This window comes from Quercus lobata, chromosome 3 (assembly GCF_001633185.2).
Source record: "Quercus lobata isolate SW786 chromosome 3, ValleyOak3.0 Primary Assembly, whole genome shotgun sequence".
Lineage (NCBI taxonomy): Eukaryota > Viridiplantae > Streptophyta > Magnoliopsida > Fagales > Fagaceae > Quercus > Quercus lobata.
In genome coordinates this window covers 30,528,756-30,542,202 of record NC_044906.1, presented here as the reverse complement: position 1 = coordinate 30,542,202, position 13,447 = coordinate 30,528,756, and the positions used below count along the sequence as shown (strand labels likewise).

Sequence of the window (13,447 nt, the reverse complement as noted above, 5' to 3'; positions counted from 1 at the left end):
TATATGTGCTTGAAACTCCCTCATAGAAACTTAAATCGCGATCTTTACCTCCCACGCTCCATAAGCACTTCTACTTATGGAATGACTACTGTACCAAGGGTGCGCGGTGGTTGTATATATGGATTATGAAGCAATGTTATAAAATGATGTAAACAATTATAACACATTGAATGCATTTTGTTATAACTACCATCCATAGCAACTTTGATTAATAATTGTTAATTTCTTTTAATTTGTTAATAATTATTAAATTTGATTTTTTTTCTTCTTCATTATAGTGATTTTAATATTTCGAGTAGCCAATGACCATCGAAATTATCCAAAAATTAGTTGTACGATCTCTTTGATTTTTTTTTTTGGTAAAAGTGCATGACATTAATTTTTATAACTTACATTTAATAGTTTTAGGCAACTAGTTATAAAACTATTTATATGTTTAATTTAAACAAGGAATATCATTACATCTTACCAAAAAAAAAAAAAAGGAATATTATTACATTATTACTTAAAAAAGTTGCGTGACTAAATCTACACAAGAATCTCCAATCGGCAAAAGCGACAGGCAAAGTTTCCAATCCCCTCTATGAGAATTCTGGAAATTTCGAAACGGGTTTGAAATCTCCACCTCACTTCTCTCTCTCTCACTCTCCATCCGAAACTCGAAACGACCACAGAGTCAGAGTGCATACCTTGTAACTGGAGCTTGATTTGATTAAATCCGACGCTGTTTACAGAATCATGTCAATCCCACCCGGCTCCTCTTCCTCTCAATTCACTTACACCAACGCCGCCGCCGCCGCCTCCTCCTCCTACTTTCCAACTCCCTTTCACCTACAGCACTCCGCCGCCGCTGCCGCCGCCGTAACCACTCCGTCTCAGTACCCCGCTCCCTACGTCGGCCCCACTCCTCCCCCTGTCGTCTACCCCGCTGCCCCCGCCGCCGCTCCCGTTTACTCCCTCCCTCAATACCACCAGGTATATATATATATATATATATATAGATTATATGTATTTATGTATTTGTATTTGACATGGGTTTTGGTTAATTGGTTTAGTTTTGGTGTTAGGCTGTCTCTAAATCTGGTTTTCTGGGTCAATTTCTATGTGGGTTTTGAGAATTAATATATATGCTTGTATCTATGTGAATGATTTGAGGGATTTTTTTTTTTTGGGTGACATGGGTTTTGGTTAACTTGTTTAGTTTTGTGATTTTTGTTGGGTTTGGCATGTGGGTTTTTGAGGATTTATGGATTTTAGTTGGTTTGGTTGTAGTATTTTTATTTATTTTTGATAATTCAGAATTTCATTGAAACAAAAGAAACAACTTTTACACAGTGCTGGCCTTCTATAAACCCAAGGAAGCAAGGTGCAACAACTAATAGAACATGAGAGTGCTTGCTCTGACCTCTAACTAAACCTTCTTTGATTCTAATGTAACTTTTTATACACAAACTAGCTAACTTACAGAGAGAGGCTCTTAGGTTTGTTCCTTTTGGGTTGCTAATGTCCCCAGCAGACCATGTCCTCCCAATTTGTGGGAATTCCACTCACTAGGCAAAGAGCCATTGCATGCTTCTAAATTTATTTTTTGTTTTTGATAACGAGGAACCCCCTCAAGGTATGGGCCAGTGGGACCACTCCTGAGGGGCCTTGATGCCTACACACCCCCACTGAGCAAGCATCGGTTAAATCTTCAGCTAGGAGTCGAACCAGAGACTTCTGGGTTTACAGTTAGTCCAAACACTTTCCCTTACCGCTGAGGCACCCTGGGTGGGGGCCATTACATGCTTCTAGATTCTCCTTGGAGAAGGAGCATTCAAAGAACAAATGGTTCCTGCTCTCTATAAATTCTTTTGCAGAACGTGTAATTGCTGTCCTCACTTAGACCCCATTGCACTTGCCTGGATTTTGTTAACAATCTGTCTTTCAAAGCTAGCCAACCAATAAAACTATGGTCGGGAATTGCACTGCAGACTTCTTTTTTTGTTTCTTATTTTAGCCCAAGTTGCAGCACAATTGAAACACCATTTGGGGAAGCTGACCAGATAGCTTTATCTGAATGCGATCATTAGACCTTGCTAGCGTCCACCTCCACTCTTTATTCTTCAAGACTGTTTTTAGCTTAGCTTCATCATACGCCACTCTACTCCCATAAACTTAGATCAAGACCCCTTCTGGATGCATCTATTCTGCCTTAAGAAAATGTTTCTGCCATCCCCTATTTCATAACAAAGAAACTGCCTAACCATGTGTAATGACCCAAGGAAAAGTGCTAGCCACATCTACGCTACACCTCAAAAGGACTAGTCACAATTGAGGTTTCTTGTAGTTGTTAATAAAGCCCAGATCTACTTAGTAAATACCCGATGTGGGACTCATCACACACCTGCACACATCACACAATCAATCAAATTGGGGCATCACACCATGTCTCTAATCATAAGCAATTTTTGGGGTTTTATTAGTTAAATTTTAATGGATGGTAAAAACGGGAGATAAGAAAACTTATCTACAAAATAAAAAGGGAAGTACAAAAACTAAACATCAATGATTTTTGAATTACACAGTCTTTACTACAATTTTTTCGAAAACATTTTAGTTAAATTTGATGCAGATATTGTAGCTTTTTTTCTTGTGTGACATGAAATCAAACACATTTTAATGGTTGGGAAGAGCACGAATCTGTCTATAACCAAAAGAAAAGGATAATTAAATCGTGCGGATGGGTCTTTGAGTTTATTTCTACCCAAAATCAAATTAAAAGGTTTCTGATCTTTGTTTTTTCTTTACTTTATAAATTAATATTATATTTGTATAATTAAAAGTGCTGTATTTGAACAGGCCCAACAATTGTTTCAAAGGGATGCACAAACGATTACACCAGAAGCACTTGAGAGTGTAAAGGCTGCCCTTGCAAGCAGTGAGATTGAGCACAAAGCAGAAACCAAGAAGAAAGCAGTTCCTCGCAAAGCTGCTGGCCAAGCTTGGGAGGACCCGACACTAGCAGATTGGCCAGAAAGTATGAATTATTTCGCCCTTCTCTTATTCACTATGTGTTGTTCAATTAATTTATATACTAGTGCTCATTTGGGATAACTTATTTTCATTTGGGAAAAGTTAAACTGTATCTATTTATTAAAAAAACAATTTAACTGTATCTAGAAAAAACAAATCTTGAAAAAGGTATACATAAGCCAAATGAGCTGAATAAACTGAATGGTAAACAGGCCCTTAGCAAGCATGCCAACTTATAAAATTGTTACGACCAAGTAATTTTTTATTTTTTAATTTTTTCTCTGTTGGATTGTTTGGTAAAGTGTGCTCAGTTATACAGCATAGAATGATATGAAGGGAAAATGGAAAATCCAGCTTTTATCGTTCAAAATAATGGCTTCATTACCCATTTGAACTTGTAGTTTTGGTGATAGAAAATAATTTTCAATGGCAAAAAGATCCAAATAGAGTAATGCCAAAGTATACGGAGCGTAATTCTACCCCAAAAGGCACTTTAATGTGGGCAGTACAAATAATCTGAGAAATGGAAAAGAAGTGGAAATCATCCAAAAGGAGGCCCTCAATGAAAAGAAATTTGCTCATAGTATAATCATTTCTAGATGATACTATCAATCTAGTTCACTTAAAATTCACTTCAAAACCTAGTACTTGGATAAACAATCTGAAAAGTAACTCCTAATGAGCTTTCTGATTGTGCATTGTCCAAATATGTACTGATGATTGGTTTCAGCTGAACTTTGGATAAGTCTGATCCTTTATGCATTCTTAGATTAGGACCCCTGCCCCCTTTTTTTAAATTTATTTTAGGTGTTTGAACTGTCTTTTATAAGGAGTTAGATGGTTGTTTAACATAATTTGGCTTGCCGCGGTTTCGTCTCTAAGGAAATAATAACCCCATCCTGGCCCTTAAAAGCTATATATATATATATATATATATACATACATACATATGTATGTATGTATGTTTTAAACATGTATTAATTCACATAATTGTTATGTTGACATTAGTTGCTCCTATTTTTTTTGGCTGGATGAATCTCTCATGTCATTTGGCTGTGTTGGGATTTTGTAGATGATTATCGCCTCTTCTGTGGTGATCTTGGTAATGAGGTGAATGATGATGTTCTTTCGAAAGCATTTTCACGATTCCCTACCTTTAACATGGCTAAAGTAAGTTCTATGTCATTCTATTTCTTCTAGTCTTTTATTATCAGCCTATGTTTGCTTGGTGTGAACATTTTGCATTTCCTCTTCAGATTTTTGTATGAAGCGCACAGAGCATAAGGTAGGTCTTGTCTGCAATTTACATTCCAGTTAGACATTTAACCTTGAGTAGCTTGCAAGTTGCAAATTAATGAAGCAGTTTGTCCTATCTAGTGTTGTTTGTTATCTAAAGGGTAAAATGCAAAAAGACCCCCTGGGGTTTGGACCAAGTTGCAAAAAGATCCCTTTGTACTCTCAATTTAGTGTTAATAGACCCTTGAATTTGAGAAATGACAAAATCGAACTCACTGTTACATTTTGATTAATGATGTGGATGGAAATCAAGCATGTGCCATTAATGTGATGAAGTTTTTATATATTCATTTCTATCTCAGATTAAAATTTAATAAAAAATAAAATCATTTAAAAATAAATTATTATTATTTTCTTTCATATCTCATGTAAGAAATAAACCCAAGCAATCTCCTCTAGTCCTCTCTCACCCCAGGCTGCACTGCTCGCTCCAAATTCACTGACCGCTCTAAAGTTTTTTGTCAATTACCACTATTCCTAGAAGGAAAGAGATAGAGAAAGAGAATGAAAGCAAAATTACAAACAGGCCTCTCTCTGTCTCCATGATGTTTCTTTAATCTTTGTAATTCTTTTGGTTAAAGGTTTTTGATTTTTCTGTTTTAGGTTTGTGATTGATTGCCTTGGGGTTTTGTTGGATTCAATTGAGAGCAGAATTTTTTGTTTTAATTAGCTAATTTTCTTTTTCTTTTTGGTTTTAAAATAGGGGCTTGGCTGTGTTTGGTTGCTGCAATAATGTCAGAAAATTGAATGAAAATCATAGTTTTCATTTTTCATGAACAAACCGGTGAATCCTATTTGGATTTTTAGTTGAATTTATCCTTTTATTTTACTGAAAAGAAGGTGGCAATCAGGCAGCATGGGTTTGTATAGTTTTGATAGGTTGAGGTTTGCTGTGCATTTTGTTTCCTGCACAACATTCTCTTCATTTTCCTTTGTTTTCTCATTAACCAAATAGGTTTTTGTTTTGAATTCAATATTAAGAGAAAGGTTTCATCAAATTTGATTTTAAAATGATTTTATTAGTGTTTAAAACTTTTTTATTATTAAATTTCAACAAATAAATAAAAACATAGTCCAGTGGATGGCACATGCTTATTATTTTCACATAGTTGACAGAAGTGCAATGAGGTCTGTTTTGTAATTTACCAAATCTCAAGGGTCAATGACACTAAATTGAGAGTACTGGCCCAGGGGGTCTGTTTGAAATTGGAAAATTCTGCTCAACAGCTGCTGCTAAGAACCTAACATTTCGCTATGCAGCAGGATCATTTTGTATTTTCCTTTCCCTTATCTGAATAACACAAGCATCGATAATATATAAGATTGTTTACATGTGAAATTAATTTGGAATTTGTCTGCTTGACAACCTAGCCTCTGGGATATGGACAGCTGGAATCGTCATGTGGAGCTTGAGTCCTTTAAATTTGACCTGACTTATGGAATAGCTTGAGTTATAGCAGGGTTGGGTCAATTTGAATGAGTTGTAGTCAGGTTAGTGAACCCATTAAGCTCTTGAGTGGGTTTTGTTTTTCTCATTATTTTTGGAACCTTAGGCTTCTTTAACATTTAGAATATGACAATCTTCCAATTTTTTGTCAGGAGTAGTGCCAATGAGCTCTAGCTCAAATGGCATTTCCTCCTCCTGTGTTAATGCAATGGAGGGTAAGGTCGTGGGTTCAAGACCCATGGGCTGCATGAGTAATTTTCTAATAATTTTTTTTGCCAAGAATAGCAAGGATCTGTAGATGGCCCCTCAAGTTTTATGTGATTTTATATTCTAGGCCCCTTTGATATATGCTCTAGAATTTCCTGTTGAAGTGATGGCTGGAGCTAAAGTCCACTTGATCGCTTTCAAACCATGGGTGGCAAGTGGAAAGATGACCATGCATTGGGCCTAATGAAATAAATATTTGGCTGTATGGCATTCTTTCTTTGTCATGGGCAGGGGTGTTGGGTGGTCCAGGGAGGGGAAAAGGCATAAAGGATTAGCTGTTACTTTTGAACTTAAATAAATAAATGGGTTGTGCACTTGTTGAATTCAGAGAGCGTCTTGATTAATATTATAGTCTTGACAATGTCAACATGCTACTTTGGAAAATGGCTGTGACTATGGGGCCTACTATATCTTATACGTACATAAGGGAGAAAAAGGGAATAAAAATTTATGAAGGACGCCCCTTTATTTTTTGTTCTGCATTTTTTAGTTGCAACCTTAATAGCTCTAAAAACATAACCCTCGTAAAATTCCAAATGATGATTTTGTGAATTAATTTGCGTGGGTCAATCAATTACTTATGTCAACTATTACATATGACTAGATGGAGGCAATCTATATATTTCTGCTGTGGTGGTTGTATCTGGGTATAGATTATTTTAGGGTCAAGAAAGGTAGTTTACCAAACAAAGAAGAATTAATAAGTAAAAAGGGGTTAGTTATACCTATTAACCTTAAACCATAGGGGCAGCTGCAATATGCACTCTAAACTATAATTATTTTATTCATAAACACCATAGTTCGAAATTAATTTGTAACGTCCACCATACTGTTCAAATCAACATTCAATTTAAAAGATTAGTGGTTAGCTATCCACCCTAACATATGGGGGCTAGCACCCTCAACTATTAAAATTCTACAACTGACATCCTAATTTGAGACTAATCTACCTGTTAATTTGTTAAGTTAAACAATAATTTGGATGGTGTGAAGGAACTTATAAATTATTCTTAAATTATGGAGTTGATTGGAATATTTTGTAGCTTAAGGTGTACTTGTACTTTACAAAATTTCCATGTAATTTAGGGCGAATAGTTACAATTAATCCCAAAAAAAATCAATGGAAAGAGAAGGGTCATTTTGAAATGTTAGTTATTAGCAATAATTACAATTAATCGCAAACCATTGAGTATGCCTTTTGGATCCCTTTTTCTTTTACGAATAGAATCTCACAGGGGCAGACATATTAATGTGTAAGAAGGGTGTCTCAATCTTGACCTAACTACTTGCGATATGTAGTAATGCAATTCATTGTGGTACTTTGACTGTGATTTAATTTTCTTTTGCCCCTTGGGGGTTTGGGGGAGGGGGATGTGATGGTTTGTTTATACTAATTAGGCTTTGATTTGTTTTGCATGTGCATTACTTCTTGTGTCTTTCTATGGGTCTGCTCAGTCTGTTTCTTATCGTCTCTTTTCTGCTTGTCCTTTTCATATGCTTTTGAAGTGAAATGATCTCAAATTAATATATTCCATGATCTCCAGGTTGTCAGAGATAAGAGGACTGGCAAGACCAAGGGCTATGGATTTGTTAGCTTTGCCAACCCCGCTGACCTTGCTGCAGCACTTAAAGAAATGAATGGTAAGTCATTTTGTTATTAATAGATGTACTCTTGATTGTATCGGTGTTACTATGTGTAAGCTGTTCTTAATAAGACAAACCCTTAACATAGGGGATTGCATAGTGGTCTTCTGTGAGGTGTGGGATAATATCATGTTCACATGATTATCTTTTCCTCCAAGCGGTAAACTTGCTTTTATATTCCTCATGTTTTCTCCAGTTTTTATCTAGATGATTGACATGTGGCAAATGACACATCCAAAGGTTAAAAAAACCCCACGTCAACTATGAATTTTCTCTCAATTTTTGGGTCTTTCATTCTCTCTTTCTTTCCTTCTCTGCCTCTTTCTAGCAATCTCTCTAACATTATCACTGCCACCTGAACATCAGAGGCATCAAGATTAGAACTTGGGTAAAAGTGAATTCTGAAAGCTAAGAGAAAACCAAAGTCTGATTTTTTTTCTTTTTTTGGATGACAAAACCCAAGTTTGCTTTCTTTTCAATCTCAATATACAACTGAACCTGAGAAAAGAAAACCGTGGAGGTGATAAAAATCAGTTGAAATTTTTGACATCAAATAGATTTGGCCATTTGGTGATAACGTGTTGGGTCTTCAATAAGTCCAAATCAACAAGAAATATACAGTAAATTATGCAGCCAAGTAACTGCTCAAAACAATAGAAAAAAAAAAAAGATAAAACAAAATAAATTAAATTAAAAACAAGATCGAGATAGAACAGGTGATGGTTTAACAAGTAAAATGAAAATGGCTTTACAAACAGAGGACAATAACCTGCAGGTCCTGCACACCCACCTTGCACAATAGAGCTTCCTTGGCTTTTGGCGGAAAGATCTTTTATTCTTCTTTCATTTCCTCTTCTATTGTCCTGCTTTTACCCCTTTCTTCCAGAGAGTTATGATCTTGGGGCCTTTGATTCTCAGGAGACTGTGATGATGTTGGAGAGAAGGGCAAAGAGAGAGAAGGAAAGAAAGAGAGAATGAAAGACCCAAAAATTGGGAGAAAATTCATAGCTGATGTGGTGTTTTTTTAACCTTTGGATGTGTCATTTGCCACATGTTAGTCATCTAGACAAAAACTCGAGAAAACGTGAGGATTCTAAATGGGAGGGGAGCTGGACCCTTTATTGAGATGAAGCAACTACATTCTGTGTGCACGATGCTTACACAAAGTTCTCCTAAAAGAATTACATTCTAAAAAAGGGAGGCTTTAATGTTTATAACATATTGCATATTACCAACATTCGGGTGGCCTAGTTGGTTAGATACTGGGCCAACCAGTCTCAGGACTTGGATTCAAGCCTCAACAACCAGCTGTGTGTTGGTGCTCCTTATATCCCATCTCCATCCCAAACTGTCCAAAAAATAATAAGTGAGTTTCTCACAGACTGGGAGTATGGGGTCTCATTTAGGAGCGAGTAAGGTGCTATTATTGTCACGCCCAGGTAGGGGAGTCTCACTGGTCGCCCCCTCTACCTATTTTTTGTTTACCAAAAAAAAAAAAATATATATATATATATATATTGCAGATCACTTTTCTAAGGATATGAGACCATTCAAACAACGATCTCAAGTACAAGGATTTTAGCTTAATAACTGAGACCTTAACACCATTAAATATGTGATTGTTTCTGACGCATGAAATGCAACAGAAATTTGAAGAATAATTACTCAAAATCTGTATGGAATTGACTAAAGTTATTCTTGCTTAGATATGTGATAGTTGGATAAGACTTAGTGATGTGAAAGTAGAATAAGACTATGGTTACCATACAAATATTAGATTTTGACTAAATATCTATAAGAATTGCTGTATTTAAGGTCAAATGATTTCTTGATATCAGGTAAATATGTTGGAAATCGGCCAATCAAACTACGTAAGAGCAATTGGAAGGAGAGGACAGACCAGGATGCGTTGGAAAGACAAAAGGTACTGTTCTCTCACTCGTGCATTCCGTGGTTTGAGTTTTCTTTCTTGCTTGCATGCTTACGTGCAGTACCAACTAACATGGAGTTCATTGCTCTCTTGACAGAACCATTCTCAAAAGAAACCAAAGCTTTCAAAGAAGAGTGTGTTGCACAAGTGAATTGTGTATCTGATGGTGGTAATTAGAGTGACAAAGCAAATCTGTCTTAAGGAGCTTTCTGTGCCTTTTTTTTTTTCTCTTCATTTAAGTGGTTGTAGGATTATGTGAATATAATGATGCTGGACAATTCAATAGACTGGTGGAACTTTCTGCTGTTTTTGCTTTGTTGTTTTTTGCTTCGTTTTGTGTTCTATATTTTTTATGGATTTTTATTTTATTTTTTTGGGTAGTAGATTCTAACAATCCCCTCTATAAAGGCACCTGTATTGAAGATTTTATAGTACTAGACATTCAACTAATTTGTTCATAGAATGAGCTAGAGCAGCAAGAAGAATGGAGCGCTTAATGTGTGAATTGGCTGTAAATTTAATTTTTGCAGAAGTTTACGTCTCATGTCGCTTCCACGCTGATCAAAGCTCATGCCATTGTTAGGAATAACATTATTTGAAAAACACATTCCAACTTCCAAGTATTTGGTTGGTTGTTGAGAATTCCAAATACTGAGAGTTATAATTTTGTTTCGAATGTTTAAATTCACCAGAATTAAAATTCTTATGAGTTCACATTTACTTTGTCTAAATATATTTAGAATTTAAATTCTATTGTATTATAAAAAAAAATCAGTATTTAAAAATATGATTTTAGTTGTTTAAAATAATCAGATAAATATTCTTCGATCAACTAAAGAATTAATAACTTGTCCAGTATTGATTTTTTATATTTTTTGGAAAGAAATCTTTAAACATTAGCAAATATTTTATTTGGATGAAAACAAATATTAGTTTATATATAATTAGTGTTAAGAATGAAAAATTGAAGTTGACTCTTAAGTGTCATATTAGCAATTCTTAAATATTTTAAGTATGTGAAAATTGACGTGTTCAACATAAAATATTAAAATGTTGATGTCAATTTTCGTATTTCATGGGAATTGAGATGTTCATGTGAATAATAATTATAGTAAAAATCAATAGAACAATCGTACATTTTCATGAATTCCTGGGAATTAATAATTGGTTTGTAGTTTCGAAACAAGTTGCTCAAACTTTTCGACAAACACTTCCAGTTATGGGAGGCAATTGTCTGACAAATGGGCTCATTTGGATTTTTGAAGAGCGGATTGAATTGGCCACAAGAAGCCACATCAAAACGCTATGCGATCAATATTACAATTACTAATGAAGCTCAAATCAAGCAGTATATACAAGCAGATGGGGAACTTGGATGTAATTGCCTGTAATAATCTGTAGTTAAGTTTAGTGTTAGTTTGGATACAAAATGCCGTTTGCGTTTGAGAATGGGCTGCGTTTTTTGTGTGAGTTTTGTGCACTGTTCACGAAATCTGGAAGTACGGATTTCAGTAAATTTTTTTTTAAAACTGGGTCTCATGACACTATTCACAAATTTTAAAAATTATTTTACTACAATGTTTTCAATTTTCAACAATAAGCAGTATCCAAACAGACTCTTAGTATTCAAAATATCAGCGCAAGAGTTTTAAAAACTTATTTCTAAGTTTCCATTGCTTGAGACCTTGACATTGCAACTAATCTCCATCTTGATGAGGCTTAAAATTTCTATTTCCAGCTTAAACCCATAAGTTTTTGGAGGAACTTATTTCTAAGTTTACATCAATACTTCGGATTTGTTTGGGATTCGCATATTTTGCTGAAATTGAAATTTTTTTGCTGAAAGTGCTATAGATAAAGACAAAAGTTAGCTGAAATAGTACAGTGCGATCTATAAATAGTATCAGAAAGTGCAATGAGACCCATGAATAATAGCAAAAATTAGCTAAATAATAAAATTAGTTAGCAAATTTCATCCATGTCAAAAGCACACTTCATGTCTACGATATGTTACAGTCCCTCTAATGCCTTACATCACTAATATTCACACTCAATGGTTCATCCAATTGAGAAAATATCTTGCAATCTTCAAGCAAATCGATTGTTTGGAATTATTGTTTCTAAAGCCTCCCATGGTAAGTCCATTAATTCAACAAAGTCTGAAATATACTACTTGAAATAAAATGAATTTATCAAGCTGCAATAAAGGAGCATGATAGTTAGCCAATACGAAGGAAAAATTGCCAGGTTAGCTACAATTGTTACTGCATTAGTGTCAGATAAAGAGAGTAAGTCAAAAAGTTTCAGGATGGACTAAGGGCCCAAATGAAGCAAGGGGTGGTGACATTTGAGTTGACAACCTATTGGGTAGTGGTGAATTAGGCTTAGGAAGGTGGTCAGAGCACTATTTGTCAATTTCAGAGACAATGAACACAACATGTTGATGACAAAACACAACAAAAGTGTCCAAATATGACACATTTCAGGTAGAATAGGATTAGTGTAGCGTCCTAAGAGGAAGGTGTTTGGACTACACCAACGACTTCAACATAAGAAAATAGAGCAAAACAGAAGCACAGGGCTCATGAGAGACTTTATGCACTTACTATTGGTGCTAGCTGGCTCCATCAAGAGATACTTAAGAGGGTGACCTAAAGCTAGAAGACATTTTTATTGTGAGAAAGGTCTTTCTAGAAATTTGTCAAAATCACCATTATTCACTAGATAGGAAGACAGTTTTCTATTAACCTATTACTTGGTATTGAATAGAACCTTGTAAATTATAAGAACTGAAAGAACAATTATAAAAGTTACTTGATAAGAATCTTCTTATGCCCAATGTTTTGGCATGGGGTGCCCGTACATCAATGTTATTTGCGAAGAAGGATAATCATACGACTTTGTATCCATTATAAGGAGTTGACAGAGTGGTAAAACAAACTAAATACCCACTACCAAGGAAGGATAGAGGATTTATTAGCTCAACTTCAAGGAGCATAAATACCTCGATTTTTTTTTAATTATTATTATTTCAAATTTTGGGATCTTTGTATGGATTTATATACGAAAGTGTTGCATGCACATGTGTTGAGTTTACATTGAGTCTTTACAAAGTAAATATGAGATATAGAAGCAATTAAGATGAGAATAATTGTAATTTGACTAGATTGTTTAGGGTATAGTGTAGATGTGGCTACTATTTTTTTTGGGCTGTGAAAAATGATATTAGAGCCAACCTAGCAAAGCCATGTATCTATATGTGTGGGGGTTGTATATATTTGTATATGCATGTATCAAGCTACAATTACAAGAATTTTTAATTGTAATTTGATTAGTCTTCTTTAGATATAGTGTAGATGTATTAAGTGCTTTTCTCACGTCATTATAGTGTTTCTTAAAGAAAAAAACTTAATACATCTACACTATATCTAAAGAAGACTAATCAAGCACCTAATACATCTACACTATATCTGAATGATGACTTTTTTTTTTTTTTTCCTTTTTTTAATCAAGGTTACTAAACAATTTGTTCGGTTTGACCTAGTGGTATATGCATTGAAAGGAAGGAATTCATGAATTTCTCATCTTGCAACAAGCTTGGCTTGCATAAATCTGTTTGTTGATGGGTTCAGAAGTCAATGAATAATGCTAAATGCTAGAAACTTTAATTTCGGTCTTTGTCAACTTCAACCTCGTTACGTTATCTGCTATGGGTTATTTATGGTGTACTTGATAGGTAAAATATAAAATTTTAAAATGTCCCATCTACATATACGATTTATTATTTATTTATTTAGATAAGACTACTTTGTATGGATAAGGCATGGTCGTTATTAACTTACTTATTA

At 34.8% G+C, this 13,447-nt stretch overlaps 1 protein-coding gene across 1 annotated transcript; it reads left to right on the top strand.

Moving 5' to 3' along the window:
• The first annotated feature begins 491 nt into the window (after positions 1-491).
• LOC115982466 (RNA-binding protein 42) lies at positions 492-10,104 on the top strand. The gene is made up of 6 exons (XM_031105075.1): positions 492-975; positions 2,842-3,019; positions 4,088-4,185; positions 7,570-7,666; positions 9,508-9,593; positions 9,697-10,104. The coding sequence occupies exons 1-6, from the start codon at positions 739-741 to the stop codon at positions 9,748-9,750; spliced, it is 750 nt and encodes a 249-aa protein (XP_030960935.1). The 5' UTR covers positions 492-738; the 3' UTR covers positions 9,751-10,104.
• The last annotated feature ends 3,343 nt before the right edge of the window (positions 10,105-13,447 follow it).